The 22,114-nt window shown below is 34.8% G+C and overlaps 2 protein-coding genes across 5 annotated transcripts in view; both read right to left on the bottom strand.

Annotated features, from left to right (window-relative positions):
• Positions 1-3,633: 3,633 nt before the first annotated feature.
• LOC145671453 (histone-lysine N-methyltransferase SETMAR-like) lies at positions 3,634-4,020 on the bottom strand. The gene has a single exon (XM_081740643.1). It carries the CDS (start codon positions 4,018-4,020, stop codon positions 3,634-3,636), a length of 387 nt encoding a protein of 128 aa, XP_081596769.1.
• Positions 4,021-11,802: 7,782 nt separating this feature from the next.
• Hecw (Hecw ubiquitin protein ligase) overlaps positions 11,803-22,114 on the bottom strand; it is a 379,179-nt gene continuing 368,867 nt past the window's right edge. For all 4 annotated transcript variants that reach the window (XM_081739550.1, XM_081739551.1, XM_081739552.1 and 1 more), the window contains one exon: positions 11,803-20,829. In XM_081739550.1, the coding sequence (XP_081595676.1) occupies positions 20,718-20,829 (112 nt within the window). In that variant the 3' untranslated portion in view covers positions 11,803-20,717. The remainder of the gene's footprint in view (positions 20,830-22,114) is intronic.

Here is a 22,114-nt window from a genome sequence, read left to right as displayed (position 1 = left end):
TCGAAATTTGTATTGTTTCTCCATGTCAGTGAAAAAAAAAAAAAACGTGCACATATCATTTACATGCCTACTGCATCAAAAATATAAATTCCTTGGCGGAAGTAATAATAATAATAATTATATCAACGATTGATAATAGTAATGACTCAGGATCTGCACAAAGACTTAGCAATTTAAAAATAATAAGAGAAAAGTTTAGTGGACATGTACAGATATATTCTCCATCTTACTGTGTTTTGTTTAAATTTTATTACGTTCATTACATACGTATATATGGATATACCAAATTATTTTAAGTGCTTAGAACGTCTAAGGGTCTTAATCCGGCCCTGATAATTACTTAAAGTTTGCTCAGTAGTCGCCTACTGTAGTTCACATGCGTACATGAACCACCAAGTATTATGCGCTTTTTATTGGGTATACTTTACTGAGTATACTGGATATACCGTACACTGGGTATATTTTGGCCCTTTAAAAAAAATCGAAATTCCCATTCTAATATCTACGATTACGGAGGTAATTTAATGACATTTCTCCTTGTTAAAATGCAATCCTTTGGCTTTCTTTTGAAAGCAGTAAATAATCAGTGTGACCAAGAATGATAATTATAGTTCCAATTTTTTAATGCCAGGCTAGATTTTTCATGGTTGGGGTAACTTTAACCCATTTGTCAAAATGACTAATTAATACACGGAAGTATTATTGTCACACTGTGTTTGAGAAACAGAAGAGAAGAACAGAGTATTATAAACACATTGGTGAAATTATCAATGTTTTTACTCTATTTCAATCGAACGAGAAATATCATTCAATGAAGATTTTTGTATTCTACTTGGGTGAATACGAAACATCTATAAAAGAGCGCTACAAATTTCTGAATACGTAACTTAAAATACCTGTATTAACTCTTTACCCAATTTAGAGGCAAACAAAAATATCGTTCAATGAAAATCTCTCTAAGTGGATGAATACTTAATATCCAAAACTAAGAGCAACATATTCTTCATTGCAGCAGTTTTAGGAAGAAAATTCTTGTACGTCAGGCACTGTATAATATCCTTGTTTAGAAGCTAGTAGGAGGTTAATCTTCCTTATTACATTGTATCACTTGTACACCATTTCGTCTTTAATATTGGGTCATTTCTAACACTTAGAAAGTATACGCAATTAAACGCTTAATAATTTGTGCGTAATTGAACGAACATTTAAGGTGTTAGTTTATGAATTTTCGCTAAAGACATGTTTTTATATACTATTTACTTGTGTAATCAAGATACATATGTCACTTTAATGCAATGAACAAAAGTTGTGGAACTTGAAATTTAATAAATGTTTACTTGCTAACAGTTTGCTAGCATTTTGCTTCCCACGTTCCGGAAACGAATCACTAGCGCCAATATTCATGTGTTCTCAGTGTTGTAATACTTCGATCCACAACTTTTCTTACTGGTAGAAAAAATAATAACCATGTAGGAAAAAAACAAATCTTCCTTTTCCTTTGGGCCAAAGTTGTCTTTAAAGGGCCCAAGTATACCCATTTTACGGTATCTTAAGATATACAGGATGCTTCCAAAAGTGTCGAAGCATCCAAATAAAATCCAAAGCGATCAGAATTGGGAAAAAGGTGATGATAACAGCCGAGGGAGGAAAATCTTTTGAGACATATTGCACCATCGGCCGCCATCTTGAAATGGCAGGAAACCCTATCGTGTGACATCAAATAGGACTGTTTTTTTTTTTCTTTTTATACAAGAATCCAGTGGTGAAATGTTTTTGGCTCTACGGCCAACCGTTGCAAAGATTTAACCGATTGTCTGCACTTACCTGGAGATAACACTGCGGGCAATGTGTGGCTCACTGACCAATATTACAGCAATTGTTTAATGTACCGTCCCCCCCTGAGCAATCGTTAATTATATCCGCTGCTGCCAGTCACCCATTACCTGCCCAGCATGTCCTCATGAATGCTGGCACACGCATCAATAATCCTGCGTTGAAGGTGTTAATGTCCCTGATCCTGCCACCATACACAAGGATTTCACGTAGCCCCCACAGAAAAAAAAAATCCAATGGTGTGAGGTCTGGGGAACGCGGTGGCCATTCCACAGGTCCTCGCCGGCCTATCAATCTTTGTGAAAATTGCTCATCGAGGTACTCACGAGCACATAATCCGAAATGAGCTGGTTCCAAGTCCTGTTGATAGAACAACGGCAAAGAGCCATCCTCGAATGCGACGGACAACAGGATCTCCTCCTCAAGCATGTTACGGTAGGTAATTGCATTTAAATTGCCCTCGATGAAGAATGGGCCCACCACAGACAGGGATACCCCACACACCGCACCACACCATCATTTTGTCAGAGTCAACCAGACCCGTATTTAGGTGAGTGCTATTCTGTGTCTGAGCACAGAGCGGCAGATTTTCGGGGCGGCAAAATTTTGGAATTTTTAAAAGATTCACAATAAAGTAATATTTAAAACTAACAACCCACAGAGTTGCGAGAAAATATATAATTGTGTTTAGTTCGCCCTAATTACAGTAGTAACTAATTAGCTAGATTATCTGATTACTTTTAAAAAGTCATCCTCTCCCACCCCAAGGGTGAAAAACATCTGAAAGAATCTATACTCTCATGTAAACTTTTTACATATAAAGTTTTGTAAAAGGCTTTTACTAAACTCACTATAATCTTTAATTATGTGGTAAGACACTTGATAAACAATGTCAAAAACACGGCCGTTTTAATTCCATATTTTATTGTTACAATGATGAGTAAGTATTTAAGAAATTCAATCATAATTCAACTGAAATTATGAAATACAGTATAAAAATGAGATAACAGTTGATTAAGAATTAATAGACTGTATTTTCTCCAGACAATAAATTAAAACCTACATGAATAAATTACATGCCAATATTGAGAGAATGTGTCCCCAATGGATGAGTGGTTAATCTCGTTGCCTTGTAATCAACTGGTCCCGGGTTCGATTCCCGGTGGGGACAAGTGGTTCGAATCTCAAGTTAAGCTGTAGGAGCCGTTCTAAGTACATTATCAAGATCTCATGGAAGGCAATGACAAATTGCCATGGGTTCACCTTGCCCAAGGACCTTCGGATCAAATACCTACCTTTGGGCAGAACACTAGATCATAATTGTCATTGAGAGAATTAGGCAATTTCAAATTACGTTATAACTTTCAATACCTAAACTGATACACAACAAGGGCTGGTGTGTTAGCAAAATCACGGATTGTTTCCCTGTTGGAGGCATAAGTTTATGCAGGAAGCGCGGCAAATTATTTAGAGCACAGGTCGCACAATATATAAATATAGGCCTGGAGCCAGCCCAAACCTAAAATTGAAAAAAAAAAAAAAAAGAAAAGAAAAGAAAAGAAAGAAAAAAGCCTTCATTACTCAGAATCTGCCAAAAGGCAGAATACATAATAAGTACTGTTGAGCCCTTAGAGGTCAAAATTGCGAATACAATTATTGAGATTTGAAAATAACATGAAACCCCACATCCCCAGGTGTGTTCAATGACATTCTGCCATTTCGTCGTTATAGAAGTTCTGTGCTTTCTAGTAAATAAATAAAGTGACATGAGTTTTCACACGCCTTTTTTTTTTTTTTTTTTTAAACTAACTTAAGACCATTCAAGAAATTCTGCAGAGATCGAAACAAAATGGTAGTCTGAAGTGCTATGTCTAGGCTATACTGTAGATGCATTAAAAGCCTCCAGCCAAGTCCTCTCAATTTCTGACGGGTCGTTCCAGCGTGATATACGATACCCTTTCTGTTCAACAGCTCAGGTTGTTTCTTTTGAATTGCTAGATGCTTTTGCGTTAATTGTAAACAGTGCAGATCCGAGTCTATCGTTCTGCCCGGCAGCAGCAGTACACGATACATGATTCCCTTCCAATCTTGGCAAACGTATAATATAACCTTCCTGGGAATCACTGTGGGCTTCGTCGCAAATTGTGGAGCTGCTTCTCGTTCGACCACGATCTTTTCTTCACACATTGTTGTCTTAAGTTGTTTAGACTTCATCCACTTTTCGTTTGTACTTCGAAAAACTTAGCTGGGAATTCTTTGATGCATAATTTAAAACATTCAAGTGCTCGCCAACAGTGTAAGGTGCCGTATAACTAAAACAAACTTACTTTACAAAAGGATAAATTTTTCATCTTATTATTTTTAATTTTAGACACTTTTTAAGCAACAAACACAGATATATTTCGAAAAATAAAATATATTTATCTTTTCGTTGGTTTCAGCTGGAAATCAGCTAAGCAGTCTATTATTAGCTCTCACCGACTTTATTAACCATCGTGGTAGAAGTTCAAAATCATTTGATTTGTCACTGTAATAAAAATATTTAATGATTGTTAAAGCTTAATTTTGTCTCCAGCTTAAAAGGCGGTGTTATTTTGTGCATATTTTATTAACTAAGTATTGTAAATATGTTCTCTTTTTATTCTCGTAAATAAATTAATAAGTATTTATTTAGGTTATTCATTATGTTATTCACAATATTTTACTTCATCGAGTTTCATCTCCCATTTCTGTCAACTCCCTTTGTAGTGTTAGTTCTAGGAATGTGTTAATTACTTACGCAAGAGTTTGTGTTATACAGAAAGCTGCTTATTACTGTCTGTACAGCGGTAATACATTATAGAGAAATGAAAGTAAGCTTCAATTAATGTGATGTTTTGAGGAATTAATCTGGCACTAATTTTCATGTTTTCCGTTTACGTGCCGTTTTAAGCATTGATGATGGAAATTAGGGATTTCAAGATTGGAGGACAGATCATTAACAAGATCGGGTATGCGGATGGTACGATATTGTAGCTAGAACCGAGAAAGGACTACAGACGATGCTTGACAAAGTAGTGGATACTGGGAAACTATATGGAATGGAAATCAACATCGAAAAATCGAAAGTAATGAGAATATCCCGTGGAAAAACACCCTTACGGGTCACAGTAGAACAAAGAGAACTTGAAAAGGTGGATAATTTCAACCAAAGACGCTTACTAGATCACAGAGATGACGTCAAGAATTGCCATAGCCAAAGAAGCATTCAACAAGAAAAGGTCACTCTTAACTAGCAGCCTTAATATTGGACTAAGGAAAAAGTTGGTCAAGTGCTATACTGGACTGTATGGAGAATTGAACTGTATGGTTCAGAAGCTTGGACATTAAGAAAGTTAGAGAAGAAATATTTAGCGCGCTTCAAAATGTGGTGTTGAAGGAAGGTTAAGATAAAATGAACAGAAAGAGTAACAACGAAAAATGTTTTAAAGCGGATAGGAGAGAAGAGGACGCTTCTAGACAGCATCCTCCGTAGGAAGGTCAATTAAATTGGACACATCTTGCAAAGAAGTTCTCTTCTTCATACCGCCATTGAAGGAAATATGAAAGGGAAGCGAAGAAAGGAAGAACACAACTGATCGATGATTTAAAAAATAGAAGAAAATATTGGGTGTTAAAAGAGAAGCTGAAGATCGAGAAACATGGAAGAAACATTTCCCGACCCAAACCTAAAACTCACTGGTCCCAGGACCTGCCAAAAGGAAGAATAAATAATAATAATAATAATAATAAAACATGTAGACAAGATTCTATTACTTACCTTATCGTCCTTGCGTGATTAATGTCATTTCTGGTTAACTGGTAACAAATTTAGCTTAAGGTGGATCACCACCCGGAAGTCAATACATATTTTAGCTCATTCCCTTAATTACTGCGCAATGAAACGTTACATATTATAAATATTATACTGTAAGATAGAGTTATGTTTCAGCTACAACACAAAATACTAATTCATTTGGTTGTCTTTTCTGATATCGAAAAAAGATAACAAATAAAAGAAAATATTTTATTAGTTTTACAATGAGCACACAAGATGGCACTTGCTGTTAGATCTTACTAGAAGTGCTCAGTTTTATGAAATGTTTATTTGTATGTGTAAAGTATTTTAAAGTAACGATCTTATTACGAAATAGATATATTGTTTGACCGTTTTTCGTGTTATGTTTCACATTTTATTTAAATATTAATTTACATTTAAGGAAATAGATTTTGATAAACTTGTAAAGAACGCTATAATGCGTTGTTGCCAAATTTGAACGTTTAATGTGGTAGTCATAATAAGAAAATTCCTGGATTCTAGCGTTGCAGTTTGACAAGCGGAACTTAGCTGTGAATTGCGGGAAAGGTCGAAAACTAATTTCTTCAGTAATTATTCAAGCAGAATTCCATCATTACTTCTTTTATTATCTGGCATCAGTAAACACTCGACACTATCTGGCAACGCTGCACTATTCAAGCAGAGTTTAGCATAGCACCGAGAACACCTAGTGATCCATCTTAAGTCATTGGTTCAAAATCATCATCTTTTGATATTCAGTTCACGTATGGGCAGTACTCTATCGTATTACCACTTTCCACATGATGGACAGCTTAGTTAAACATCGCTTAGTAGCGATAACGTCCAATTAGAGGATCGAACTATGGTCCTCGTAATAAAATCTTGATAATAGATCGACCGCGCACTATGAAGCTATGGTCTTCTTCCAAACTATGAGAATCCAATATTGAAACCGGAAGTGGTTTCATTAAAGGTTTTCCGGTTGAAATGTGTTTCTAGTTTCAATAAAGGAGTAATGGCAGAGATATAACACATTCTAGGAACGCAGAATCCATATACAAACACCATTTCTTATGATCTGTTACTGTTCCGTTTTTGCTGCTATCTGTCGGCAGACAGACTGAAGGAGTATAAGACTTCCTATATCTAGACCTAGGCATAGTTTGGAAATCAAATGAAAAATCTTTACGTTGAACGTCCCACGGTTATGCCGGTTAGGCTAAAGGAGACGGTGATAATGAGAGATGAGTGAAATGGTAGAATGAAGAAAGTAGGAGGAAACGGGAGAACCCCGAGAAAACCCACGAGCACGGTGTTTGTCCACCACGAAGTCCACCCGGCGCGAGCTGGGATCGAATCAGGGACCCCAAGCACCGGAGGTGAACGCTCTACCACTGAGCCACCGCGCCCCCCGGAAATCAAATGAAAACTAAAATTTAATTAGAAATTACATAGGTCGGCAACCAAAAAGCTCTTTGCATAAGTTTAACTGATTTTTACGCTTCTGGGTGCACCGAAGTCGAAAATGACCCCCGTTTCTTCCTGGGATGTTAAGTTTTTCCACAATCGAAATGTAACGTGGTCAAACAGGTAGCTGTAAATCGCTAAATTGGAAATGCATCACACGAAAATAAAAATGAACATGGAAGATTAAATGTATTTGTGCTCCCCGAAACATGAAAATACATGTATATTGGTTCGGATAGGGATCATTGACACATATCGTTATGCGTCATGAATGAGAGTACGAGATTACAAAGAAAAAACAAAAAACAATAAATCTGTTCATAAACGAATTTAGTAAGATTATATCTTGCATTTGTAAAACGTTGGTAAGTAGTTCCGGCTACACTGGCTACACTGTTTGTTGCTCAATTACTACGAGTATGCGGGTTTTTGTTGGTCCTGATATTAGAAAAGTCACATCCGACAAAGACTTCATCAGTTCAATGACTCCAACTCAAAAAAAGACTTGGATTACCTTTACTGTGGTCATCAAAACGTTTTTGGGAAACCGAAAGGACCCACAGTACAAGAAAATGGTGGAAAAAATATTGCACGTGTTCCGAAAGCTTGGTTGCTCCATGAGCTTAAAAGTCCATTTTCTCAACTCCCAGCTTGACTACTTTCCTGATAATGTGGGAGCAGTGAGTGAAGAGCAGGGGGAGCGTTTTCATCAAGATATCAAAGAAATAGAATGACGGTATCAGGAGAACTGGAGTGTTACGATAATGGCAGACTACTCTTGGATGTTGTTTAGGAATCTTCCGGCAGCCACCTACAAAAGAACAAGCTCCAAACGAAGCTTAACCTTTAAAAAAAGACGATCTCACAAGCAATCTGATTGAGGGTGGTATTACTTTTTTGTCTTCACGTGTGCGCGTGTTTCTGTACATTAATTTGTGTTAGGCTGTTAATGGTGTTTCTGTAAATCGCATATTTGTGTTCATATTTTTGTTCAACAATGACCACTCTTTGTTAGAAACCCAGTTGTCCAAGGACAAAACGGTTGTCGTTAATGGATTCACCCCAACACATACGAATAAGTTAACTGAACCGAAATAGCTTAGCATTGTTTTATTTTTGCAGACCTGTGTTATTAATAAATGAAGTTAAAAATAACTTAAAGATTCTATTTCGTAAAATATACAACACAATGCATTTTACAGACTTGTTTAAAGTAGTCTTTTGAGTGTAAATAAGAAAATAAATATTTACGTATCTAGCGTATTCTTTTAACTAGATCTTTATAATTTCCATATACCTCTCTTATTGCTTCCTGGTATCTTCTACGGTAGATGTAACCTTTTGAGTGTTTAAATCTGGTAAACTTTTTTTTTGTTTTTTAAACCATTCTTTGACGAAAACAACTTCTCAGTCACTGCATACTTTCCTCAAACTTGAATTGTCACATAAAAATATATTCGAAAACTGTTAAGAATAATAAATGTACTTTCCTGCACGTGCAGTGACACTGTTTTAGGAAAGTGTACAGTGACCGAGCAGTGTCCGTGAAATAATGGTGAAAAGAACCATGTAACATCTACTTGATTTATATACTCAAACGGTAACGTCTACCGTAGAAAATACCAGAAAGTTGTACAAGGTATATCGAAATTATAAGGATCAAATTAAAAGAAGCATACGATAGGTACGTAAATATTTACGTTTGTATTCATACATAATGGCGTATGAAATGGATATTCTGGCATATTAATCTTTTGAGGCTAAAACTAAGACTATAAAAGAAATTTCTTAAGTTCCAATTCACAAAAATAAGGAAATCTAGAAGCCTGATTTGCTCCGAGTGACAGAAGATTTTAGCTGCCATCCTGCATCAACCTCATCCTAAATTTAAAATACTACCAATAAGGACAAGTGAGGTAAGAGCATCAACCTTAAGGCTACAGCTAGATGAGCATTTTCTAAGCCAAAAAAGACGGGGACAAGTAACCTTGATGCTGACGTTCCCATTAACGCCTCAATCAATAGAAACCAAAAAGTATGCTAACATGAAATATCAGATGACCACTGAAATGTTTGATATCAACAAAACAAATCCATTGAACGCAGACGAATGGATCGCAGCCGTGCAACTTTCGATAAATGACGTAACAGTCTCATAAATACTACACATGTGTTGTTTAACAAAGCTGAGTGTAGACGACGCTGCTCCTTAATACGTCTTAATGAACCGTAATTTTAGAAACGAAAATATCATTACGATTCAAAAGTTGATGAAACATTAAATTTCATTTAGTCCGTAGTAGTTGCTAAACCCAGGTGTTGATTAATAACTAAGATACTGAAGAGTTTTGCCTTATATCACGAACTAACAGTATTTTAATTATACAGTTTCAGTGTGCACTCAACACATTTTACGTGTTTAGAATCTATAACTGGCTGGAAAGTAAACGACAGTTACCAGCAATCATACCTATTTTTACCCACAGGAAGGGCAACAAAGGTCCTATCCGGTTGCAATGATGTGAAGAAACTTTGCTGAGATGGACGGAATTTAGCTCATGTGTAGAAAAGACTATGAATAGATTCTATATTCCAAAAGCAAGTCCAAAAAATGGATAGAACATAGTCAAAAAGCATGAAATATGAACATTGGAGTCAATGGTAAATCAATGAAAAAAATGAAGTCGTCCATATATATATATATCAAAAACTATAATAACGAGATGGTTAATTCAAGACATAATGAAGAGATTAAAAACTATGTATAACACGTACGGTAAATATGGATAGAACATATAACAACTCGTTATACACAGGTCCTCAGTCATAATTATAACTAGATTAAATCACTAAAACCACTTAAAACAGTCTATATTGCATTTAGCTTTCCTTGCTTTTATTGTGGCACACGATTATTGAATTAAATACACCTTTATGATTCGTACATCCCTTTAGATGATGGTTTCTGAATTATATCGTTTATTTACAAAACGTTGTTATGACAACGTAAAGACAAAAACTCATCAAAAATCATCATACTGGAATCAATTTTGATTCTCTTTCCTTTTCGTATTTTCGTATATTCTTCTTTTTCTTTTTCTTCTTCTTCAAGATATCTCGTATTTTCTGTGTAATTTTAAATATCTTTTCTTATATTTCCGGGCAATGTATGATTTTAAAATCACACATTGCCCGGAAATATAAGAACAGATATTTAAAATTACACTGAAAAATACAAGATGTTGTTGCAAACGATTGTCAAAAGTTAAGTTGTTTCAGTAAAATCAATAATAACGATAAAGTATATGCATCTTCTTCGAATTACCCGTCACACAGTCTGGTCCTTATGGTAATCGGTATGGGCCCTTTAAGGCAAAAAATCAACGATAAACTTGTAAATTGTACTTTTTCATGAATCTGAGTTCGTTCCAGCTTTGAAAAGTGAGTTCGTTTACTTGAACTCTCAGGAAAGCAGACACCCTTGTACATGAAAAAGTTTAGCTATATTTATAAGTCATCGAAAAATTAGTCGGCACACACTGACACTGTATGATTAAAATAAATTTACTTCGTGATATAGAGCCATATTAAGGATGTATTATTCATTACTAGCATATATTACCCGCTTCGCTGGGTTGAAATGAAAATTTAAATGCACAACTCCATATCTCATGTGTTTAATACCCGTGAAATATGCTTGCAGTAAATGTTAACATTATATCGCCTGTCATTTATGTTAACCCGCCGAGTGACACGGTCATGCGGGTTGCATATAAATACGTTTATTTTTATACCTATGATGAACTAACAAAGGATTTGTACGTTATGGACACTTGAATGGTCAATTATCTCAAGACACTGGTAATTAAAAATTAAAGTGATATGATAAAAACCATCTAGGGTCCAAATCCTAATAACCCCCCAAAAATGAAAGAAATTGGTTCAGCCGTATTAGCGTGATGAGCTAACAAAGGATTTGTGCGTTCTCTTTTATATAATAGATATATCCTATAGCCGAATGTTGATTATTGATATTTGATATCATGTAAAAGATACACGATGATCACATTTCCTCAGTACAAAATATCATATGGCACGCAGTCTTTGCGGTTATGGCACAAGATAGCTTTCCAGAGCTTCCGCTAGCACTGGCGTTCAAAATAACAAACTTATATAGTTTATTGTATACATTTACTACCTCATTTCATGGCGTCTCACAAGACTATTCTAAAATCAAAATATTTCTTTAATTGCCGTACAGAACATTCAGTAAGTAACGCACATCTAGCGTAGCCTCTACATTTCCGATTTCAGAAGAAAGAAAGAAAAAAACTTTCAATTTTTTTTAGAACTATTTCATTTGATCATTCAAACATTCAGCAAGAACACGTAAGCAACAATATACAAATATATTTATATATATATATTACTGAAAAAATAACCAGTAGCGATAGATTCATTTTGTATCATGACAAAAGTACAGTTGTAAGGTTATATAAAAAAAAGAACAGAAAAAATAGCTTTCTCATTAAAGAAAAAAAAAGACAGCAAACATTACAATAAATAGGCTTACTGCGAAAGAAAGGAAGAAAAAAAGGTTTGCACTCCGTATAGCAATACAGAGTGGCAAACGTTGTTTAATTCTGTAATGATAAATACGTGCATACTACTATTTGACATTATTATTTTGTTTACTCAAAAAAAAAAAAAAAAAGGCAAGGTGAAATGGAAATAGAGAGAGTTTGCATGTGTCTGTGTACGACAAAGATAAATACGTCATAATAAACAACATAACAGCATAGTTTGCGATGTAAAACACTTATTTTTTGTTTGTTTGTTGAAATATTTTTTCTTAAAAAATACTTATAACGTTACTTTTCAAATCATGGCATGTTCTCGTGTAGTTTGTTTTTCAAAATGTTTCTCACATACAAGTAGAAAATACGTTTGTTTATTTTTTTTAAATAAATAATAAGTGAATTGGCTGCATTCATAACATACTTCCATACCAAGAAACTCAATATACATATCATATATATATTTATATGTAATATAGTACATATTTCACAAATACATACAAACTATTCGCGCACATACACACACACACACATTTGTTCCCTAGCACTCAAAATCATCTACATGAAACATGTGATAAATCGTGACGATTTATTTATTATAATATTCACACACGTAAAAAGAAAACATCACCAAATAACACACACACGCACAAACATTTTCTCGCCTCACTCGCACACCAAACTAACTTTCAAAATGATTTCTTCTCTCTACACCTTTATATTATGACTAGTTTTCTTGTTTAGTATCATAATAGTAATAATGATTAACACAACAATATTCACTACATCTTTTTTCCACCATCAACTTTTCATCAAATTCACTTTGGAACAACAGGACTCAGTTGATACACACACACATACAGAAAATAATAACAGAACGTTTGTTTCTGTGCTACATATGCCATCTAAATAAATGAAGTAATTCATTTAGTAAAATCTCAGTAAAACCCCCTCGAACTTGGACACCTCTACAATTCCTTCAAAGACCCCACAATAAACAAATTTGCCTGACGTCAGAATTTTCTTCGGTTACAGACAAAGGTGTTTAATATAAAGGGGCGTGTGTCCCGACATGCAGAAATGTCAAACTTCAGAGGGTTTTACTATATATTCATATATACACAGAAGTTGGCTATAAAATGTGCAACAAATAACGATTCGGTTTCTTATTACAAGTAAGCTGTGACACTCCCTGAAGCAGGGCCGGATTAAAGGAGGGGAGGTTAGGGGTCCTGTATCCCTGGAGCTCCAAGTGAACAGGGACCTCTACTCTGATCAAAATCTCGACTGACTTTCTTAAAAGAATCATGAAGATACAATCCTCATCATAAAATAAAATATGACAAAAAAATATGAAACATATTCCCTCAACTTTCCTACTGTACTTTCACAGAAATGTATTAGGTGAAGTCAGCAATGGTCACATATTTTTTTTTTTTTTTCTAGCTCCAGGCCTCTAGATGGGTTAATCCGGTTCTGCCGTGAAGAAATTGTGGAAGAAAATGGAGGCCGAGTTGAAACTCGGAAACCTCAAGAAGCTTAATTGTGTTTACACGTTTGCCTCCCGATATTTTTTTGGTTAATCCGAAACTCTTCTCTAAGAACTGAGAAGGTAATTAGGATAAGAAATACAAAAAAATTAAAAAGGACAAAACCGGGGGGGGGGGGGAATCCCATAATTTTGCAAGTTATCGAAAGATATGTGAACTTTCACCCTGATGAAACTCTAACATTTGCAATGAGCGACCAACATAGTTTCCAGTATCCAAATTTAATACATTTACATTTAATGATTGTGTCTGTGCGGTAGATCCCAGGGTATGGACCCGACGTATTTTGTTATACAGAATCCAAATTTCGAAACTCCGGGACGATTGACCGTGTCAATTCTATTTCTTATGGGCGAAAAAAATGAGTGTTCTCCCTATCCAAAATCGCCCAAGTTATTCGCCCATAAAAGAACTTGAAACAGAATCGCCCTGGGGTCTGCTGTACAGAACTTTTATTTATTTATTTATTTATTTATTTATTTATTTGGTGTGTGTGGCTGTGTTGAATATCCAAATTTAATTTCATATGTAACTTAATTTGGATAAATCAATTCGATAAAAGGTGGGAGCGAACTAAGTTTCTTCATGAAAAAAAAAAAGGAAGAAAAATGCATATACTGTCACCAACGTTGACAGCTCATGCAAACGTGAATTTCAATCTGGTGGTGGTACATGCAGAATGCTAAATGATTAATGTACGTCTAGGTGTAAATTAGAAGTCTCAAATGTACACTCATGTCCAAAATTATTGTCGCATATCTACATCTGTCTTCTTGTAAGAATATAATTTGATAATGATTTTGCAGGTTACTTTTAATACCGATACTGTGTGTATAACCGGAAATGTATGTAGTAAATTTCATAGGAAAAGAGTTACAAATACGAAAATTAGAATGAATAGAACAAAATATTACTAAATGGACAAGAAAGTTTTATTTTCGTTTCATTGTCCTTATTTACTGCTCTTTTGACATGAAATTTACCACATACATGTCTTTGCCAATTATATACGTACTAACATTATAAGAAATAACGGGCGAATTCGTTATCAAATTATATTCCTAAAACAACATATTTATAGACATGCGACAATAATTTTGGACATGAGTGTACATATCTCTGGACAACCTCCAAAGTTATGATGCTCTTTTTTCACTATTATATTAGTATTTTTGTCTTCTTTCTCATCTATCAAGGAAAGGGTACAGATCAACCCAAAGCACTAAGTCAATACAATTACACAATATTACGTGATACAACGTTTTAGCGCAATTCTCATAAAATAGAAGTCATAGTGCAGATGGGAAAATATACAGAAATTGTACACCTTGGTTGGACAAAGTGTCTTCCTGACTCTGGACTGAAAGAAGAGGAAGTGTGGGCTGGACATAAATGTCACCTGATCTCAACCTCAATGCACTCTACCATACGGCAAATTCTGAAATATTTTATGTATCTGAAAAATTTAGGATACGAATCATCTCCAGGAGCGAATAAGCACGTAACGCCTACTCTGGATTCTCAAATGTTCAAGAAAATGCAAAGGGACCATCTGAGGAAGTGTGTTGACAATGGTGAAGGACATACGGTTAAGCGTTCGATATTAAGGTAATATCAGATTATATTAAGATTTTATAGCCACCCTGTGTGTATATATACGCACAGTAAAATATCATAAACACAAAATACAAAGTGCATATCGCGCATTGTACAATCAGAAATATATGAATTCTTTGGAAAAGAAAGCAAACATACATCAATAAACATAATAAAACTAATACATATTATGTACAAGAATAAACTTTGGGATTTCTGTAATAAGGAACATAATTAAGACAACATAATATTCAAACTGGAATCTATACATTTCAAGTTTAAGTTTTCATGGTAATTTAGTACAAGGTTATGTATTTATTAACCAATTACGATATTGAACAAAATTAGTTTCCAAGTTTCCTTTGCAGTGGATTGGAAAATATATAAATTTGCCTAAGTTTTTAATTCTTCGATATTAAAACCTACAATTATGGCATAATCATCATAGCTCGCAGAAACATTTTCGGTAGATCACGTTAACGCTCCAGTTGGCTAACCTTGATTCCTCCACTGAGCTGACGCTAACGACAGGGGGCGCTGACAACAACAACTGCTTGTTTCTCCTGCGCAACTGCCATTGTCAGCCTCATCTCACAGTTGATTGTATACGCGTGAGGTTGTGCACGTTATGTTTCTTCGTGGGTATATTAGACATTTGCTAACTTGAGTAGTTTGATTTCATATTAGACATTTGCTAACTTGGATGGTTTGATTTCAAATTAGACATTTGCTAACTTGGACAGTTTGATTTCATATTTACTAGAAATGTACGTTTATAGGTTATAAACAAATGTAAGATTTTTTTAACAAAAAATTGGTAGTTCTTTCGGTTGGTAACTCTCAGAAGAATCTAAAAACAATACGGTAGCTCAGAAGCCTCGTAAATTTGGCGACCACAAATTTAAATCAAAGTATTACCTAAACACATCCCTTGTGAGTTTTATTTTTATTTTTTTACTTATTTATTTTAATTTTAAATCAGTAATAAGTTAAAACAGCATACTTATTTCATTATTTCCTTCATATAGTTCCTGCAGCCAATCCAAAGCGTATTGCTGCCCAAAGACGAATATAGACTATAGCAGAACTTCAGTATACAACATATTATAAAATTGAACATGAATTTTCACCCCCCCCTTTTTTTTTCCTCGTTATAACCATATACTAAATTCACATGAAAACGTGTGCAAGTATAGTTTTCATACAAGAGCGAGAATATATATAGCTTGCAATTTTGCATTACACATACATAAAAAAAAACACACATCTCTTTCTCATTATTTGCAATGGACTTTGCTTAACCTCAATTTTTCAGCTCTTACGTAACATATCGCTTCTCAATTTTACTTAACTCTTTTTGGTAACTAGCCTAGCGTTTCTAATTTGTTTTTCATATATATATATATATATATATATATATATATATATATATATATATATATATATATATATATATATATATATGTATATTCTTTTAAAACTTCTTAAGTTTTAAATTGATATTATCATCGTAGAGTAAACAGCTAAATATCCTTTTATTTAAAGATTTATAGTAACGGACTAATTTTCTTTTCGTTTGTTTGTGCTTGTTGTATATTATCCACACATACACACACACACACGCGCGCGCAGAAATGCACCATATCAACAAACGCTCATACACTTGCATCATTTTATTTTTTCACAGCCATACATCATATGCAAATACACATTCTTCTTGTTTATTATTTTCTCTAGATAATTTATTTTAAAATCGTGTGCATCACTTTTTTTTTAAAAAAAAAAAACTTTATTTGACCTTCTCTTTCTTAAGTTTAAAAAGAAAAGTTTGCTTAAAAACAATATGATGGCTTGTCCTATCACACTGTTCATGAATGTCAAACAATACAGTCATAAATGACAAACAAAAGCACAAAACAAAAACAATGGCAAGGTATGGCAGATTTTTATATCATACATATATATATTTTCTTTTTAAAAAAAGACGAGGTTAAATTAGTTTCTCGTCTGTTTCAATATTTCGAAAACTATTTTAATATAAACCAGCGAGTAAATATGACCTTTTTGAGACTGTAGCTTTCTTTAATTTTTCATCACTAATAAGCATAAGAATTAATCCAACTTTAATAGTAGTCTATTCTTTTTTATTTTTTAATCGAAAAGTGATCTATAGCCTTTCCATTTCAACTGTGCCCTCGGAAAATATATGAAACATTCTTCGTCCCCCTCCCCCGTAGCCCTCTTGCGATTGAAACTCACCCTTTGCTTAGGGGGAAAGAAAAAATGAAATGAAATCTTTGAGTTTTACGTCCCACGGTTATGCCGGGTAGGCTAAAGGAGACGGTGATGATGAATAATGAATGAAATGGTGGAATGAAGAAAGTGGGAGGAAACGGGAGAACCCCGAGAAAACCCACGCACACGGTGTTTGTCCACCACAAAGTTCACTTGGCAGGGGCTGGGATCGAACCCTAGGGGGAAATAAGTGAATGACGTCGGCTGTATTGCCGATGTGTTATTCAGTCGTTCGGTCTCGACGAGTGAAGATCGTAGGCTACTTAGAATCAGGGGTAAAAGTGAGGGGGAACGCGGGGAGACCCCCACTTCAAAAAAATATGTACGGCGTCCCCCCAGTTCCTAAGAAATTACAATGGGCAAACATAGGCAGGGGGAACGGCGTTGCGTCATGCAGCTACCTACCGTCCTCCCACTTTTTCAGATCCACTTTTACTCCTGCTTAGAATGACTAACAAGACAGTGCACACAGCGAAATCCGTGAAATAATTCATTGTGGCAACGCTTTCGCACCCAAGAATTGAAAGATCTCGGGCACAGCAACTTGTCTCTCCTCTTTGAAGAAAGGTATGGGAAAACACATATCGACAGCACCGCCAGCAGGGGTACACTAATAGAACGGCTCCAATTAAACCAACTTTGCTCTTTGTGCCTGCGAAGTTTTAAATATTTTTCAATACAAAATATTAAAGACTGCATTCTACTTATCTGGTAGCCTATGAAGACCAGAGCAGCAAGATTTGAATCACGTAAACAATATTCGAATTGAATTGTATGTAGACCAGGATACATATTTACCACTTGTTTACTTAGGAGCTTCAAAATGATTGTCCTATTAACTAGTACTTCAACATGTGCTTTAGGTAGGCATAAACGAACTAAAATATTGGTATATTAATTTGAAAACGGACTTTTATTAGGATCACGCTAAGTGGGCCTTATAAGATTGAAATTTATATTATGATCACGCTAGTGGTCTTATAAGATTGTAATGTTATTAGGAGCATGCTTGTGGACTTTGTAAGATTGTAATGTTGTTAGGATCACGCTAGTGGCTCTTAAAAGATTGTAATGTTATTAGGAACATGCTTGTGGACTTTGCAAGATTGTAATGTTGTTAGGATCACGCTAGTAGACCTTACAAAATTGTCATATTATTAGGATTACGCTAGTGGGTTTCATAAGATTATAATGTTGCTACGTCTGTCCGTTACTCCACATGATAACTCTTGAACGATAGCAACTTTTTGAATTGTGTTTTATTGCAGTTGATAGTTATAAAGTGGTTATATCTCGGACGAATTCATTACTGGAGTCAATTCGCTAACTTCTTCGCAAGTAACGATGACTCTAACTTTATCGTTTAAAATCTATGACATTTCCTAGCTCCTATGCAACCTTACAGCAGCAAAGTATCGTTGGTTGCCTATGACAAAGAGGCATGCAGTTTTCTCCCCCTTACTGCAAAAAGTTCTTTGGCCTTTAGTCTCTCATGATCATCTTTACTGTTTTATTTTAGAGTTTATTTTTATGCTTGATCTTTAGATTCACCTAACCGTATAAAACTAAATGACTGGCTAGAACCCTTCCCCCAACAGTAATAAAGAATAGTGGCTACAATCTAAAATGTTAGAACCAACGCAACTAAAGTTGAGCCCTAACAGCTGTCGTAGCTGAAAAGAGGTAAAGTAGTATCTCACGTACATTTGAGATAGCCGTAAGAGGAGTACTTCTAAGCAGTTACCGTAAGAACCAAGCTATTGTCTTAACTTCACTAAGCATCCACGCTATGCAAATACCGAACATGAATACTGAGGACTTACATCCATGTGCCACATTGTAAGTTTCGAAACTGTGTCTTCTTTCACAGATTATACTTTGAACTCCTCATATGATCTCTCAATCATAATTGTAGTCAAAACGCTAATACAAACTATTTTTTTTTAAATCAACCAATCGTGGTTACACAATGGCTTTTATCAACAGTAACGTCAAAGGGTTCTTCTAATAGCCCAGCACATTTTTTTCTACTTTTTACGTTTAAATATAAGTAGCATCATACTGGAATAACATATACAAATCTGATAGCCGTCGATTCCACTGGCCAATACTCTACCTATTGAGCACGAGCAACACGATCAGGTTTGTGTAATGTTGCTGGCTTTACTCTAGTCGTAATTAACTAGTCAGATGTAAATTTTGATTCAGGATGCTTTTGTGTAATACATACACATATTTTAACTATTTTATTGGCATTTAAGGTTGGTTTAAAGGGACAAGTTTTGTCGATAGATGGCAGTACAATCTTCGTATCTCTTTCATGTGTTTTTTACCTTTCACGAAAATTTACAATTTTTTTTACAAATTTCAACGTAGAGACTTCAAATTTTTAGAGAAGGAACTTCATAACCTATTAAAGGGAACAATCCGTGCCAATTTTTTATTTAGAATTGTCTTCATTGTTGAAATGGCTTGATTGTTGAAATGGATATCCAAACCTTTAACAATGGAGCTGTTTCAACAATGAAGAAAATTCTAAATAAAAAATCGGTATGGATTGTTCCATTTAATAGGTTATGAAGTTCCTTCTCTAAAAATTTGAAGTCTCTACGTTGAAATTTGTAAAAGAAATTGTAAATTTTCGTGAAAGGTACAAAATACACGGGAGATACGAAGACTCTAGTGACATCTATCGGCAAAACTTGCCCCTTTACACTAACCTTAACACTAGCGGCCATAGAACAATATTGGGAAAACACAAAAATGAGTTTGTATCAACCCGTCCAACAAGAAGGAGATGAGTGTTCGAACTTTCGTCAGCTTCTACATCAAATCTCCCTGTGACACTCCAACATTGCTCTAGATCGCTGGTATATTAAGTACCAAATAAAATAATTTAAATATTTATGTATTATAATATTTCATTCAACATTATTCTTCAAATTAGGAAAGGTAATTTAAACCTCACGATCATGGTACAGCCATGTCTACAATCTCAAAAAAGTCATATTTTACTGGCATTCTGCAATATTCTAATAATTTACGAAAAAAAAAAAAAAAAAAAAAGACAAATACAACATTTACTTTGATGGAATAACCGAAAAATCTAAACAATGGACTAGCGGGGATTCGGATCCCTGCCAGTCTAATATTCAGATTTTTTGTTTGTTATTTCATCATTGTTTTGTACCTACTGGTACTTACAGTGCAAAACAATAATTTAATACATGGTTTGCTTTTAAAATAGCACAATTCCTTTCTCGTCTTCCAATCAGATTCATGAAAAAAAAAAAAAAAAAAAACAACTATATTCTGTGAGCATTTTGCCATAATTTATACATATATCTGTTTACTAGAATTCATTTTTCCTCCCTTTTTTCTTAAAAAAATGTACTATTTAAATAGTAACGAAGTCAACTGCATTTGAAACATAGGAAATCACCAGCACTTTCTTTCCTTCTATGATATACCAAACAAAGGAAAGCTCTTGGCATATCCTTTCACGCTATACCAAACAAAGGAAATCAGTGGCATTTTCCTTTTCATTCTATACTAAACAAAGGAAATCATTAGGAATTCCTTTCATTCTATACCGAAAGTGCTTGTCTCCTCAACGGCGAGAAGAAGCTTTTCATATAGAATTTCTGGTGTGGGATATGGAGGCAAGTCAAGTCGGTTGAAACACGTATGTGCTCTGTAAGAAATCAGACAAAAGAAAGAGTGATTAATATTTTCGTTCACATTAACGTTACACAGTATAACAATAACAAATAATGAATATTCACACTAGCAAAATAATATATACCAATGTTACTTAGGAAAATGCCTAGTCAAAGGTCATGTCGTCCCTTCAATACGGAGCCAGCCAATTTACTTAACCTTTGCGAAAGACTTTATAATTTTATCTTACACTAGAATCATAGAGAGGTACGATCTTTACCGAATGAAGTCCTATGAATCACGAAACAACTGTGACTGTTGCGTCACCTTTAGGTTTAGAATATAATAAAAACTTTTCGTAAATTTGAAATTCGACCTCCTTACCGCTAGAAACCTAGGGATCAAAAGTAATCCAAACTTTTGTAGAAACCTTTATAGCAAATGAATACCGCATGTCAAAAAACCTGAAGTCTATTTTTGGTTACCTCCGGCAGAATACCCGTCGCATATATCTTGACATCATCAGCTGAAGCGAATCTCTGACCTTTGAGCAAATGCTTTATCTTCGGAAAAAAAGCAGTAAAACAAATCTTGATTGACTTCTAAATAAACTCGAGCAATTATTTCAGTTCTTGACGATCTAAGTGTTGGATGTGGATTATCTTTAGTGAAGACATAATCACTTCTGAATCGCTTGTGCTACTCCTGAAACTGAGTCCGCAAAATTACTCCTCCCCCCCCCCTCTTATACTCTTGGCGCAAACAAGTACATATATGACTTAGTAAATGTTATACCTAGTTCAGAATTTTTCACTCGCTGATCTTGTAGTGTCATTTCAGCATCCCGACTGACTGCTTTAACAGAAACTCTCACACTCTGATATTTCTACTCAGTCTCAGGAAAATCGTTGTAAATATAACAACGTTGCAGCCACGTAAGGATCATTTTTTACCGCTGCATGCAGTGGCGTACGCAAGGAAGCGGTGTTTGGGGTTTAACCGTCCCCTTGAGAAAGATCTTACAGAAAAATAAAGATTTACTATACTAAGATATTGTATATGTACAGGGTGGCCCAAAAGTAGGTATACACCCCCTGCATTGATCAAGTATAACATTCTAGCTTATAGCTTTATTTGCTTCGACTGTTTCCAGCTTAAGATATAAGTAAAAGTATATGAAGAACAAGTAAGAAAGAAACTAAGTCTATCTGATAGACAACAATAAGAAATTATATAAAAAGCAATGAGTTCATCAGTACGGGACTGTATACGGGTTTCCTTTAAGGATGTGAAACAGTGCGTAAATATCCCCCCACATG

The sequence above is a fragment of the Thermobia domestica genome, chromosome 15, assembly GCF_964235325.1.
Source record: "Thermobia domestica chromosome 15, izTheDome1.hap1.1, whole genome shotgun sequence".
NCBI lineage: Eukaryota > Metazoa > Arthropoda > Insecta > Zygentoma > Lepismatidae > Thermobia > Thermobia domestica.
Note: the sequence above shows the minus strand (reverse complement) of the source record. Positions and strands in the feature narration are given on the sequence as shown.

Excerpts from the sequence above, each read along its gene's own strand:
- LOC145671453 (XM_081740643.1), bottom strand. The coding sequence starts at position 4,020 with ATGTGTGAAGAAAAGATCGTGGTCGAACGAGAAGCAGCTCCACAATTT.